This window comes from Dothidotthia symphoricarpi (assembly GCF_010015815.1).
Source record: "Dothidotthia symphoricarpi CBS 119687 unplaced genomic scaffold P153scaffold_22, whole genome shotgun sequence".
NCBI lineage: Eukaryota > Fungi > Ascomycota > Dothideomycetes > Pleosporales > Dothidotthiaceae > Dothidotthia > Dothidotthia symphoricarpi.
This window is the reverse complement of record NW_022985029.1, coordinates 462,617-477,017: the sequence shown is the minus strand read 5'-3', so window position 1 is coordinate 477,017 and position 14,401 is coordinate 462,617. Positions and strand designations below refer to the sequence as shown.

General features: G+C 53.6%; 5 protein-coding genes across 5 annotated transcripts; 1 reads left to right on the top strand and 4 right to left on the bottom strand.

The window, feature by feature from the left end:
* Positions 1-5: 5 nt before the first annotated feature.
* P153DRAFT_370683 (uncharacterized protein) lies at positions 6-1,405 on the bottom strand (the record flags this gene model as incomplete). Its single annotated transcript, XM_033669096.1, has 1 exon — positions 6-1,405. The coding sequence occupies one exon, from the start codon at positions 1,400-1,402 to the stop codon at positions 263-265; it is 1,140 nt and encodes a 379-aa protein (XP_033519162.1). The 3' UTR covers positions 6-262.
* A 1,931-nt stretch (positions 1,406-3,336) lies between these two features.
* P153DRAFT_126873 (uncharacterized protein) lies at positions 3,337-6,265 on the bottom strand. Its single transcript, XM_033662017.1, has one exon. It carries the CDS (start codon positions 6,100-6,102, stop codon positions 3,394-3,396), a length of 2,709 nt encoding a protein of 902 aa, XP_033519161.1. The 5' UTR covers positions 6,103-6,265; the 3' UTR covers positions 3,337-3,393.
* A 1,883-nt stretch (positions 6,266-8,148) lies between these two features.
* Positions 8,149-9,782, bottom strand: P153DRAFT_301190 (mtDNA inheritance protein dml1; the record flags this gene model as incomplete). The annotated part of the gene is made up of 3 exons (XM_033664370.1): positions 8,149-8,416; positions 8,505-9,079; positions 9,126-9,782. Coding segments are annotated over 3 exons (1,500 nt in total), but the record flags the coding sequence as incomplete, so codon positions are not given.
* A 591-nt stretch (positions 9,783-10,373) lies between these two features.
* P153DRAFT_326177 (uncharacterized protein) lies at positions 10,374-11,647 on the bottom strand. Its single transcript, XM_033665289.1, has 2 exons — positions 11,479-11,647; positions 10,374-11,424 (listed from the first exon to the last, which is right to left on the bottom strand). The coding sequence occupies exons 1-2, from the start codon at positions 11,565-11,567 to the stop codon at positions 10,713-10,715; spliced, it is 801 nt and encodes a 266-aa protein (XP_033519159.1). The 5' UTR covers positions 11,568-11,647; the 3' UTR covers positions 10,374-10,712.
* A 140-nt stretch (positions 11,648-11,787) lies between these two features.
* On the top strand, positions 11,788-12,876 carry P153DRAFT_360944 (potassium channel regulatory factor; the record flags this gene model as incomplete). Its single annotated transcript, XM_033666947.1, has 1 exon — positions 11,788-12,876. One exon carries the CDS (start codon positions 11,788-11,790, stop codon positions 12,874-12,876), a length of 1,089 nt encoding a protein of 362 aa, XP_033519158.1.
* Between the last annotated feature and the right edge of the window lie 1,525 nt (positions 12,877-14,401).

Below are 14,401 nucleotides of genomic sequence, written 5' to 3'. Positions count from 1 at the left end.
GTTCATGATGGTTTTGTTTTTGATATAGGTACCTACTCATAGAAGACCAACGCACCGCCTTCATCTGCACCGTATTCAACAACTCTTACAGATTCCCTCAGATCTTTGGATACATGACTTGACTTTTGGCCTACTCCGCCTCCGCTTCCAGCCGACGGTTTGCCATGATCATAATCCATACCGATGCATCTCACTGTCGCTTGAAGTATCCTAGAAACAAAGCACGACCAGCCTCCCTACAACAAGTCCTGTCGTATAGATTTCACTCCACCGGATCAACCCCATAGATATCCCTATACTGAACCCTCGCATCCAGCGCAGCACGCTCCTCGTCGCTACCATTTGTCCTATTCTTGCGCGTCATCAGTTCCAGCAAGACGGGCTGAGAGTGCATGACGTGCGCACTTTTGAACTCTTCCAGCTCGTCATTCTTCAGCATGACCTTCGACAGCTTCTCGCTCTGGGCCTCGACACGATCGAACAGGCCCTGGTTTTGCTTGAAGAGATTGTCAATCCGTGCTGACTGACTGTTCGTCTGCGTGGAGAGGCTCTCATTCTGTTTGGTGAGGCTGTCATTCTGACTGGCGAGGCTGCCTTTCTGCTTGGTGAGGTTATCGTTCTGTTTGGTGAGGTCCTGGATTTGTTCTTGGTAACCGGCGGCTTCGTGTTGTAGCTCGGCGATGAACTCGGCGTGGCGTTCCAGTTTTTCTTCTTTGTCATCAATGTCGGCTGCAAGCGCGGCCTTTGTCTCCTTTAGTTCACGGATCTGGTCTTCGAGTGCAGCACGTGCTGCGGCGTTGGGTTTGGGTATAGCTATACCATCCAGGTCATCGAGAAGAGACAGAGAGTTGTAGTGTGACGCTCTCTGTCTCTTGATGTTGAGTGGTCCAGCCTCATCGAAAGGACTGGTATTCTCTGTGTGGTAGCCTCGTTTTCGTCTGATACTAGACGACAGGTGTCGAGTGGTGCGCTCTTCGGTTTCCGAGTCGCTAGGTGCCCCAAAGTCGACTATGGATGTTCTGTTTGTACCGCCTGCTCTCAGAATTCGACCGGAAGTCCCCTGATCGACGGCTGTTTGATTGGCAATCCGCTCAGAAAGTTTCGCCTTGCTCGAATCGCTAGAACTGGAATCTTGGGGTACGCTTGCCATGCTCCTTGTCGTGCAGGCCAGTGGAGTCGTTGAGACAGAGGTACCAGTTCGCCTGTGCAACGTGAACGGCCTATCGGTGTTCTTCAAAGACGCTCTCGTCTTGTTCTGTGCCGCTTGCTTGCTCGCCAAATTCTTGCGTACAACATCGACGATGCTTTGAGGCTGAGCATACGGCCTACACTTGATCTTGAGTTTGTTGGCGTCCACGAAGCCAGCGTCAATCAATGCAAGTCGGACGCACGTGCGAGCCATACACTTCCAATTCCAACCCCCACCTACGTCGGCCTGATTTTCCGCCAGCAGCAGAAATACAGGCGCAATATCGACTTGCTCAGGTCTGACCGCTTCAATACTCATTTGTTCCTCGTTGTCATCGAAGATTATCACCATGCCGCACCGAACAGGCCCATCTAGCTTGACACAAGCCCATATGGAAACCATCTGGCCTGATCCGGATGGTTGACGATACTGTCCGATGAAGACTTTTCCAGGATGCGAATTTGGATCTTGCAAGTGCTCAACCTTAAACCAATGTTCTGGTGGGACGGCCAGCTTTAGCGAGGTGATGCACGTAGCTGCATCTATTAAACCTTCTTCGGACGTATTCTGAGCCCTGCCTTCGTTGTCTTCGTGGTCTGCAGCCTCGAGCATCTCCGGGACTTCAGTGAGCTCTGATGAATCAGAGAATCTATCTGTTTTGCTCGTCTCTAGGTTCTGACGTATCGTTTTCAATATGGCCGGAAGCTTTGAGTTTGTAGGCGTCTCTACGTGACCATCAAAACGCCCGTTCTCGAGCATAACAAGCTTCAGAATTGTCTTGAGCCGTTCTTCCCAAGCCACGTTGTAGCCTCCGCAGCGATATGTATCGCAGAGAAGACGGCACCACGGCGCAAGCTCCGATTCCCGAAAGTTTCTTGGATCCGCCTGTTCGCTGTTGTCGTGGAAAATCTGCACGGATGTGCTGCCTTGGGTAGTCATTCTCCTCAAGCATGCCCAAATCTTGTCGGAATCTTCCGTAGAGATAAGAACCCTCCCGGGGTAGAACGGAACTCCCTCATAGTTCACCGGGGGTGCGGCTTCTTCTCTGGGCCAGAGGTCTCCAGAGAAAACCTGGTGAAGATCCTCGAGGTCTTGCGCGTGCAAGCTCTTTGCAGCTTTGACTTTAGTCTCGTCGATACGTAGGTACTCAGTATAGTTCTGAAGACGTTAGTGAAATGGGTGACAGGCAATTTCAGGTTGTGCTCACCACGTTTTCTGTGCCTTCTGCGTCGGACATCGTGTCGGCAGTGTCCCACGTTACGTCACAGAGCCTGTCCCTCGTCGATCGGATGGACAGTAGACTGTCAACAGTTGCGGAAACCGCCGTCTAAAGCTGGTTAGCACAAGGCACTGAACTGTGTGAGAACTAGAATGTCATCATACGGTAGTGTTCTCTTACAGTAGTCCCAGAGTAAGTTAGAGCCAGTCAGTAGCTCGCGTGTATGGAGTAGAGGTGAAGACTACAAGACCATGTACCTAGACTCACAGTGTGTGCGAGGACGTGTCTAGAGGGCAATTAGATCCACGAGTTTGTTTGCCTACAATAGTGCGAGGTGAGAGGGGCTTGCGTCTGTTTGCTGCACTAACGCGATTAGAATTAGCGGCGTCGCGGTGTCAGTTTGGGAGAGCGCAGGTCGTTACACGTGTGCCACTTTGTGTCACCCACTCTTAACGTACTCAGATTAGACGAATGATATTCCTTGTTCATCTGAAATAGTTTGGTGCGGCGAGTTGAATTGTCGGCGTGGCATCCCGTTCAGAGATACGGAGAGGAAAAGAACAGTCCTTGTCTCGGCTGTGTGATACACTCAACAATGCGAATCGTAGCGGCGAATATTGAACGACAGATAGTGAATGGAACATGAGGACGTGTCGATATTCCACAATTTGGCAAAGACGGAGAAAATAAGAATTATATTTCAATTGCCATTGATATTGATATTGAAACTACCTATAGTACCAAACATTCCCAACCAACTAGTGTGCAAACCCAAAGAACTGAACATAACCCGGACCATCGAGCTGTGACAGAAAGGTTGTCCAACGTTGTTGAATGCGCTCGTGCCCTAAAAGCCCGCCTCGAAGATTAAATCTAACATATTGATGACTATTCCATATTCTCCACGGGGAGAAATACTGCTGGAGCGAAGTGTTTGGGATAATGCTACACCAAATTCGTGTTGTAATTGTCCCGGTCAACCCACTTAGACCATCATGACCAAAGCGAGAGCACCGGCCATAGCAAGACCGAAAGGTGTCGCAGCGGGCGCGGCACCAGTGTAGGTCGACACAGCTGGTTGCGTGGTCGATGGTGTCGCTGCTGGTGTGGTCGATGGGACCTTGGAGGTAGAGATCTGGGAGTAGTGGCTGCTGACAGGAGGAGCCGGGGCCGAAGACGAGGGAACAACCGGCTTAGACGAAGGAACCTGGGGAGGAACCACGGGGTAAGACGAGGGCACGACTGGCTTGGACGATGAAGGAGCCGACATGGAAGAAGAGGGAACCTGAGGAGGTACGACAGGGTAGGTCGATGGAACAGCCGGCATGGAAGAAGAGGGAACCTGAGGAGGTACGACGGGATAGGTCGATGAAACAGCCGGCTTGGAGGACGAAGGAGCCTGAGGAGGAACCACGGGGTATGACGAGGGCACGACTGGCTTGGAAGATGACGGAACCGGCACGGAAGAAGAGGGAACCTGAGGAGGAACCACGGGGTAAGAAGATGGGACGGCTGGCTTAGACGACGTAGGGACCGCAGGGTAGGTAGACGACATGACCGCCTCCGAGGACGACGGGACCTGGGGAGGGATAACCGGGTAGGTAGATGAGATGACTGGCTTGGACGAGGATGGAACCTGGGGAGGGACCACAGGGTATGACGACGGGACGGCTGGCTTCGAAGATGAAGGTACCGCGGGGTAAGAAGATGTCATGACCGACTTGGACGACGATGGAGCCTGGGGAGGGACTACGGGGTACGACGACGAAATGGCCGGCTTCGATGATGAAGGTACCGCGGGATAAGAAGACGTCATGGCCGACTTAGAAGATGAAGGTACCACGGGTGGGACCACGGGGTAAGACGAGGAGACAGCCGGCTTGGAGGATGAAGGGACGACGGGTGTCGTGCTGGGCTTCACAGACGTAGTGGTCGTTTTGGGAGGAGGCACCGAGCTGGAGACCTGCGAAGTGGAGCTCTCACAAGGAGTGCTGGATGTCTTAGGAGGGGGGACCGAAGAGTAAACAACGCTGGAGCTCGACATGGGGGGAACCGAAGAGTAAACGACGCTGGAGCTCGACTTAGGAGGCGGAATTGAAGAGTAGACGACACTGGAGCTCGACTTGGGAGGAGCCGAAGAGTACACAACGCTAGAGCTTGACATGGAGACGCTGGAGCTAGTCTTAGGGGGAGGAACAGAGTAGACGACGCTGGAGCTTGACATGGGGGGAGGAACTGAGGAGTAGACAACGCTTGAGCTAGTCTTGGGAGGGGGGACCGAAGAGTAGACAATGCTGGAGCTCGAGCTCGACTTGGAAGGAGGAGGGACGGAATAGTAGGCGCTGGAACTAGTCTTAGGGGTTGGCGTGGATAAGGTGGAGCTCTCGCAAGGCGTACTGGACGATTTTGGTGGAGGAACCGAAGAGTAGACGACGCTGGAGCTCGACATAGGGGGAGGAACTGAAGAGTAGGCAACGCTGGAGCTAGTCTTGGGAGGGGGAACCGAAGAGTAAACAACGCTTGAGCTCGACTGGGGAGGAACCGAGGAGTAGACAACGCTGGAGCTCGACTTGGGAGGAGCAGAAGAGTATACAACGCTGGAGCTCGACTGGGGAGGAACTGAAGAGTAGACAACGCTGGAGCTCGACTTGGGAGGAGGAGGGATGGAATAGTAGGCGCTGGAACTAGTCTTGGGGGTTGATGTGGACGACATGGAGCTCTCGCAAGGCGTACTGGACGATGTTGGTGGAGGAGCTGAAGAGTAGACAACGCTGGAGCTTGTCTTAGGGGGAGGAGGGACCGAAGAATAGATGCTGGAGCTAGTCTTGGGAGTTGCTGTGGACGACGTGGAGCTCTCGCAAGGCGTACTTGACGATTTCGGTGGAGGGGGGGCAGAAGAGTAGTAAGCAGTCGAGCTCGTCTTGGGAGGAGGGGTAGAGTAGATGCTGGAGCTCGTCACGGGAGTTGGCTTTGATGACGTGGAGCTAGTCTTGGGGGTTGGCTTCGAAGACGTCGAGCTCTCGCAAGGCGTGCTGGACGACTTGGGAGGGGGAGGAACAGACGCATAGTAAGCGCTGGAGCTCGTCTTGGGAGGAGGAGGAGGAGGAGGGATATAGGCGCTGGAGCTTGTCTTGGGAGTCGGAGTCGACGATGTGGAGCTCTCGCAGGGAGTGCTAGTCGTCTTGGGAGGAGGAGGAACCGAGCTGTATCCCTGTTCGGACGAGGAACTCTCATAAGGAGTGTTCGTCGACTTCTGAGGAGGAGGGTAGTAAACGCTGGAGGTCGTCTTAGGAGGAGGTGGCACCGAGCTGTACACCTTCTGGGACGAAGAGCTCTCGCAGGGAGTGCTGGACGATTCAGGAGGAGGAGGAACGGAAGCGTAGTAAGCGCTGGAGCTCGTCTTGGGAGGAGGAGGAACATAGACGCTGGAGCTACTCTTGGGAGTTGGCGTCGACGACGTCGAGCTCTCACAGGGAGTGCTGGTCGGCTTGGGGGGAACGGGGTAGTAACCGTCAGAGCTCTTCTCGGGAGGAGGAGCGGAGTAGACGCTGGAGCTCGTCACAGGATATCCGTAGCTCGGGGTGTCCTGGGACGGATAACCGTAGCCTCCAGCACCAGCGACCTCGTAGGCAGCGGGAGCGGGGGCAGCGAGGACAGCGCCCAGCAGGGAAAGAGTGGTGTAAGCGTACTTCATATTGACTCAAACGTCGAGATAGTGGGATTATCTTTTGGTATTAAGAAGCGTAATGCTAGGGGTAAACGATGGACGCAAAGCAAGCAGCCGTAACGAAAGAGCTGTTGCTGTTGCTGTATTATTAAATAGCGGGTGGTTTGATGGATGATGAAGGGAGGGGGGTTTTAATAGTCCTCTGCGGGTTGCTGTGATCAACCACCCAGCCATTTCCTGAGCAGAGTCCATGGTAACACGACGGTTGGGTTGCATACATCGAGTGGAGCACTAGATCAAGGGTCTCCGAGATCGTTCCTCGCATACCCACGGTTACCTTCCAATGCGGCAGGCTATTTCCATGGCTGGAGCCGATCCAAAGAGTTCTGAATACGAAGACCGCAGTCCGTAACCGGTATGATGCGATGACTAACCGATATAGTAAGTCGGACCCCCAGCAGAATGCAGGGACGAGCGGCGAAGTGAGCTGCGAACACTGTATTTGCTGGCGTGTCCACTCGATCCTCATACATACCTGTCGGTTTGCACTTATAATGAATCCAGAGCCTTGCTATCACTTTCAACCAGCGTCCCAGAGTTGATGAGTGGGGTTAGCCATGATGCGGTCCAGACGTTGCAACGCGTTCGAAGGCTCCATGGTACATAAGATTACTCCTCATTCCCCATCCTGAGCCCTGGTAAACGACTGCTCATCAGTCGTGAGTATTCAGCGCCGATTGATGATGTAACGGTGGCCCAGCAACCGGCCCAATTCTCCAATACGTGCGCGATACGTCGCCGGGTTAGGGCAGACGGTTACAAGCCACAAAGCGTGTTCCTATCAATAGCAACGCTAGGTCGATCCGATCAGCTGACGATCTCCCAACAACCTCGGTGACGGGATATGATCTCCGACTGTGCCTTTGTTCCCACAGGGCACAACAGACCTCATCGTGCACTTGTTGAGTCGTGCTCTCTTTGCTTGTTGTGTTTACAGCGTTCGCCTCTCAAGTACTCGCAAAGCAAGCAGAGATAAGCTTCTTTGCGCGAGAGCTCAGCGTCCCTGTAGCTACGGGACGGTGGCGCAATGGGCTTCGCACTCGACTGGACTGCATGGTGACCGCCGAACAAGCCAGTTCATCCAAAGAATCGCACCATCTTCGCGGTGGGGCGTTGTTGGTAAAGCGCGGAAGGCTGAAAAACGTCCGCTTGCACCCGCTATTCCCCCGCCTCTACGGATGCCGTGACAACGACACTTTCGTTTTATGGTTGTTATCGTCTGGCCGCAGTTGTTCTGTCGTAAGGCGAGCGCGTCTATATCCATTGGCGTTCCTGCAGAAGCTGCCGCTGCACTGGGGTGGAGACATCTTTCGTCTCCTAGCATGCGGAGCTGTGTCCGACCCGTCACAAAGGAGTGGTTGAAGCTCCACATGTACAGGAATGGCAGTGTTCTTTTCTTTCTTTTTCTCCAACCAACCAGATAAATCCCTGCGGCCGTACCCAAACTACAAGACGTTGGGCTTTGTCTAGTAGATCATGTCGTCACCAAGTTATGCACGAAACCGCACCCCCGCTTTGCTGCCAATCTTCGCGAGTGTGGATTCTGTTGACATTGCGAATTGTTTGTTGCATAGCAGATCGCGATTCCGTTTTCGAGGCGATATCGGATGGCTCGTTCTGAGATGAAGATGGTCGGTCGACCCACAGCGGTCAATTGCGAGTTCCTGAAAATCGGTCATCCATTACGCATGGCCGAAACTGCAGGCAGCTTTGACTTCGCGGTGCACCTGGAGCACCTCACTTGCATCACACCGCCGAACACAATATTGAGCACTGTGTCAGCTCGTGTTTGTTACGGTATCGATCGCGTGCAAGCATGCATGCGACCGGGATAAGGCTGTTTGGAAGGGTAACAGGCGTCCAATCTCAGGGTGCTATTGCTATCATATCGCAGGCTGGGAGTGACTTGGCTCAATCATCGCTTGTCGTCTTGTGTGTTTGCGTCGTCTTTCCAAGCAGGTCATGTGCTGCAGCCGAAAATGGTTGACACCGAAAGCAAGACTGTCGACGCAACTACTCATCGTCATCGCTATCGGTACCGCTATCCCATCCCTCATCATATTCCTCTGCTATCACTTGCAGCCCATCGCAGAGTGCCTCTCTTTCATTGACTGTTACCAACCGCTTGACAAGCTGCTCAATGGCTCGCACTTGATCCGCCACAGCCGTGCTCGTGGTCAGTCCGGCGTGGACGGCAAGTTTGCTGGCATGTCTTGATCCCACGTCGAACATTGTTTTTGGGAAGCTGTCGAGTAATGGGAACAACACGGGCCCAGGAAACCTAGGAGGGGTTAGTACGTGGCTGAAGCTCGTATTGCGCAAGAATAGCACGGCGCGCATATGAGCACGTTGCTGAGGACGCTCGAGACGAAACAACATACCTCTGCACCGCCGGTCCTTGATCAAATCGATCCCGAGGATCACGCTCGTTGTCAGGCAGATTCCATGCCCCTCGTAACGCTTCTGCTCTGCCGAAAACATGCTCTTTTCTCCCAGCTCTTGTGGCGGCTCTGTAGTCCTTTGTGAAGACGTCGATGTCGAAGCTGCTCAGCTCGTGGTCACCCTCGCTCGTCTTTCTTGATGCCATCGAACCTTGCTTTTCAGCCTGCGCAGCCTCTTCCGCAACCTTCTCTGAAAGAACCTCTGGATCAGCGACGCTCAGTTCAAGCTTGGCTATCCGCCGTTTTCCGGTGCTGTTGAAGGTGTCTTCGAGGTCTTGAAGTGTTCCTCGGCCGCCGTTGCATGTTTTCAGTCGAGACGATATTGTCATACTCTCAACTCCCATAACCTGTAGAGCGCCAATATGCCATGGCGATGTTGCGTCCATCGACAGATACCTCGCGAGCTTGGATGGTTTGTTAGATATGGGTACATAAACAGAGGAATGCTCGGCGAGGGCGTGCAGTGATCGTGCAGCATTTACGACTTGTTGTAGTCGCTTCTCCTGTGATGTGTAAGCTCAAGAGTTTTGGCCGGTTTGGAAATACTACCCTCGGGACTGTGGTGTTCGCGCCTTGGTCTCCTAGTCCCCAAGTCCATATGCTCAATTTGCCATACTCGTCCCGTAGCCGCTCTATCCACCCAGATGTCCAACCGCCCCAGGCGTCATCAACACCAGTGAAGATTTGCAGCCCTTGGATGCCGTCGCACTCTTCGACAAACGGCCGTAGATCTCTGTCGACTAAATCGACTTCCCGCTCAAGCTTTTCGAAGAGATCCATACCGACTTCCCAGCTTTCAAACGGCATAAGCTGATCGTTGACGTCGAACTCTGACAGCTGAACAATTGACTTGGGGTGATAGTACACTCGGCTGTAGTCAGACCAGTATCGAACACTCGAAGTACTCAGTGGCGGTGGGTCCAGGCCGGCGTCAAGGTGCTCCTGGAAGGCCGATTGCTGGATAGGTTGAGAGCGCTGTACGACAGGCTTCGAGGGCCACACACCGGTCTGGTCCAGTATATTCCTGTCATCCTCGTGCTCGTACAATGCGTTGGTCTTCCTCATGCTTCCGAACGCACCTTTCAGATCGTATATGAGCGTTCTGGGCGTGAAGGTGTCGGAGCCATCCGGGGCGGTTCCTGGCCGGAACAGGACATCATGGTTGACAGGAGATTCTGGCTCGGGTGGATATGTGAAATATGATTCCTTGAGAAAAGTTCAGGATATGGAACAGGTGAAGTTGGAGTAACGTGGGACGAGGTATTCTGATTAGAGGGGCAATGAGAAAACATATGCAGAAAAATTGACGACGGGTAGCTCTAATGCTCCAGGGTATCAACGTCGTTGTTAAAGGCAAATTTTGAGTGCAGTAGGAAAGCTCGCAGATGAAGAGCTTGAGATGCAGCCACTGGACTCACCTGTGCGTTCCAAAAGTGAGTACCGAGATAATTGCTCTGCCGGCCAAACTGCAGCGTGACAACCTCGCGCATTGTGTATTCTCGAACGACTGAGTTGCACGGATTAGTGGCGAGTGTGGACAGAGAATTGAATTGCGGATGGTCGACGAAAGAGTTCGGTGATGTCAGACAGGTAGATGCATGACAATTGGGTGAGGGCCAGGTTTGGATTTGCCCCACAAATAACGTCCAGAAAGGTCTTTGCTAACAGCAACATCCGCAGTGTGAAGTATACCCAGTAATTACATCCATCATTTCAGCAACATGTGCCGTAGTGGCAAACGTGAGTATTGATCCGCTGATATGCAGTATGTACTCGAACCAAACGCCTTGCTCTAACGGCCTACTACCACACCCTCCCATGCTATCACTGTAGCAAACGTGTAGCTCTCTGCACTACCAAGGTCGCCTTTGTATGAGTATTAGCTCAGACTTTCAAGTGTAGCTCATAAGAACAAGTGAGAAGTATCGCAGATGAAGGACAGATGCAGCCTACCTTATTTTATTACGGGCTACTACGTGAATCATTCAAGACGCCGAAGGAGGCATCTACTGCAGATTGGTCTCTGCGCGATTGGCACATCAATTGGCCCTACGACACTTCCTAATTCGTTTCTTGGTCGTTTTGGCCTCGCCGCGCCGCTGTGGCTTCCTGTTAGCTGACACGCTCGCACTCCGACTACCACCTTCCCCGGCCTCGTCCACGCCAGCTACCGCCGCCGCTCCCGCCTGCACTACCGCCGCCGCCTCCCCCTCTACCAAAGCCAGGCTCCCGATCTGGCGGTGCCTCGCCCCTCCTCCATTCGCCCGATGGTACTCCTCCACTGAGTCTCCTGTCGTCGAACCGTCCCCCGCGGCCTCCTCTTCCGTACCCAAAATCACCGCGCCCACCGAAGCCGTTGTCCCTTCCTCGTCCGCCGTATGGTCCAGGTGGCGGTCCTCTGCTCGGTCCCGAGATGGGCGGGGGAGCTGCTGGCACACCACCGTCCGGCAAGGGTGGCAGGATAGCGCAGGAAACAAAATCGCCAATCAAGAACTTGACGTCGCCCAGTGTCTTCTCAGGATCTCCGTCGAGCTGCTTCAAAGCCTCCTCCACCATCGTTCCGCCCTCAGCCATCTCTGTGTCTTCGTCTTCAGGATGTGCGGCGCCAACAATGACGGAGCCTATGTCCCGCGAAATAAATCGACCTGGTGCGCCTGGGCGATTCGATCCTTGGATGTCTGGGTACACGAGACGGAAGGCGATGCGGGCTCCGGCATATGGGTGTGATAGCAGCTTTGGATATGTGGCGAGGAGCAGTTTGCATAGTTCGCGCAGGTTGCAGTTAGGCCAGGTATAGATCTGGATGTGTGATGGGAGACGAGGGAGGGTTGGGTCGAATTCGTCGAGCCTGTATGAGTTGGCACGTATTTCTTGAAATAGTAGGACTATATATGGAGCTTACCTGTGATATGAGCCTTGCTTGTAGCACAGACGGAGCAAAAAAGGCGTAGTAGTGTGCCGATCGACGGTTGTGGGAGCTTCAGCAGCCATGGTTCAGCTTGCACAGTAGGCCTGCGATCCTGGGAGTATGTGTTGGAGGGCACAAAGTGACGATGACGAGTGACTTGGCTTGACGCGTGAGGTCGAATGGAGGGATCAGCTTTCGCGACAGACGCGCGCCCACTAGCGCCTCGGCCAACGCAATCCCAACATCCTTCTGCACTTCACGTTAACATACTCAACTCCCAAACATCATTCCCTCGTCGCCAACATGGATTTTGCAAAGCTCATGTCCCAGCACATCAAAAAGGGCAAGGACACAACCGCGCCCGCTGACTCTAGCGAAAAGAGATATCTGAAGCGCAGCGAGGTCGAGGCGCAACGACAGGCTGCCTATCGCGCTGAACAAGAAGCCGCAGAGCAGGCGCGCCAAGACCGCATAGCCCACAAACGCAAGGCCGAGGAAGACGAAGCTGAACGGGAAGCCGAGCGGCGGGAGAAGCGGCAACGACTGGCCGAGGAGTCGCGGCGACGCAGGGAAGACGAGGAAGAGGCGGAAGAGAGCAGGAGACGAAAGCGTCTTGGTCTGCCGGAACTTCCGCCAAAGAAGAAAGAGGGAGACGATGAGGGCACACCAATACCCAAGGACGAAGACATGCCAGACGAAGACCTGGTAGCGAAGCTGAGGGCTCTGGACGAGCCAGCAAAGTTGTTCGGGGAGACGCATAAGCAGCGCCTGAAGCGGTACAAGAAGCGCGTGGGTGCAGACAACCTCGCAGCCATCATGACGGACGGGCCAATACCCACGACGCTGCAACTGGTGCCAGAGAAGGATATGAAAGTAGAGCTCAAGGTGCCCAAGGACAAAGACGGAAGAGAATTCCTTTTCAGACAGTTGGCGAGCTACTTCACCATGGTGTTGACGGAATGGGATGCCACCCTCGCACGCAGAGACGAAGACGTGCAGACCAGCTACCAGGGCAAGCAAGCCTACGCCGCCATGGTGCAAGCCCGCGAAAACATGCGACCACTCTTCAAGAAGCTGGAGAAGCTCGACCTCGAAGCCAGTATCCTCGATCCCGTCGTCGAGATTGTGCATGCTGCGCAGGAGCGACGTTACGTCGACGCCAACGATGGGTACTTGCGACTCAGCATTGGCAAGGCAGCGTGGCCAATTGGTGTCACCATGGTGGGCATTCACGAACGCAGCGCCAGAGAGAAGCTGCACGAGAGCGACAAGAACGCGGCGCACATCATGAGCGACGAGATTACGCGGAAGTGGTTGCAGAGCATCAAGAGGTGTCTGAGTTTTGCACAGACGAGGTGGCCGCCGACAGACCAGTTACAGCTCATGGGTTAAGAATGGTGCAAGTGGTTGGTCATTGCGTGTTTGATAGACTTACTCTTCGCTGGATCGCTACATGAATTCATATTGCTAATGATGATGATGACGGCGTCAACGAATAACCCTATCCGGTATACATGCAATGCAAAACGGTTGTCCAAAAAAGGATATACTCGGTTGCCGATCAAAACAGTGGCAAGAAAAGGGTGAGAGAAGTCAAACACGACCCTTGTGAGCATTCTCAGTTCGATTTTGCCTTGTCCATGTCAATCTCGGTCTTCTCGATGATTGTGATGGCACCCACATAGCAAACCGAGCTAGCTTCCACATCTACGGACAGAAACTCTCGGCTGTGCTTATCTAGATAACCCACGCTGTTGTTCGTTAAGAGTGGCTCGACGTTGGTTCTGGCGCGTGGCAGCTCAAGATAAAGACGAGACTGCGAATGATTATTGCTTACGTTGAATGTGGGTTAGAGTCAGAGCTGAGAATGATGACAACCAACAAGGAGCTCTGCAAGCCCTTATAGTAGACAATACTGTCAACAATGTACAGATGATACTTGTTCAACATCTCGACTTTCGTGAGCTCCTGCCGCGCACCTACCTCACGTGCATGTGAAAGAGGTATGTGTCTGCGTTCTTATATCTGCATCGCTATACACAAGCTGTTTTGCTGCCTACCTTGAGGGTTGTAGCTGCACTTGTCTTTAGTCTTATTTCTCATGGGGTTGTCGTGTTTTGGGTTGAAGGTTCTCGGGGGCGTTGGCGATGAGAGAAGCTTGACAAACGAGAGTCACACGCATCGCTTGGAAAGCGGGGACTCGACGGGTTCGAGTGGAGCTGGTTAACGAACATGTGATCGTGCTTCACTGCGCATATTCTCGAGTGGATACCCCAGGGGAGGAGTTCAGCATTGGGCGTAGGACATGCCTCTCCACCCCAGCTCATCCCACACGCACAGTACAGCCGCGACTAGACTTACCGTCTCCCTTCACGGAAATCGCCATCCTAGCACTCCACAAAGCTGTCCCTCGCATCCACCTCGCCTCAACACGGACAAGGCACCATCCTCTTTCGAGTCATTCACCCACCCTCCCCGCACGTCTTACCAATCACCTACCCGGTCACCCATCCTTCAAACTCCAAAGCAATGCAAAAGAAAATAGCATAACCGCACGCTAGTACAGCTTGCCCTCAACGCAGAACAACACTACCCCGGCCATCTGATCCTAGTCCGTCACCGGCTCGTGCATTCCGCAACGTGCGCTCCACTCAAATCCTATAGTCACATCCCACGCAAGTGATGCCGACGGACGGAGTAGGCGAGTGCTCATCCTTGTGTACAACACGCAGAGGATCATATTGGAATGTGGGGCTTTGGGAGGATTCATGAGTGCGGATTGGGCTGATCTAGGGACTGGTCTTGGAGATGTACGATGGAATGCTGATCGGGCTGGATCGAGATGATCGAAGATGATCGGTCGGAGGAGGGTTCTGGCGTGTGAGATCTAGATGGCGAGTGCTGTTGCGGATGGGTT

What these genes read in the sequence shown, in the direction of transcription:
- P153DRAFT_326177 (XM_033665289.1), bottom strand. Translation starts at nt 11,567, where the DNA reads ATGGCTGCTGAAGCTCCCACAACCGTCGATCGGCACACTACTACGCCT. An exon ending in AAGCAAGGCTCATATCACAG is followed by an intron (nt 11,425 to 11,478) that starts GTAAGCTCCATA and finishes CAACTCATACAG; the next exon opens with GCTCGACGAATTCGACCCAA.
- P153DRAFT_126873 (XM_033662017.1), bottom strand. Translation starts at nt 6,102, where the DNA reads ATGAAGTACGCTTACACCACTCTTTCCCTGCTGGGCGCTGTCCTCGCT.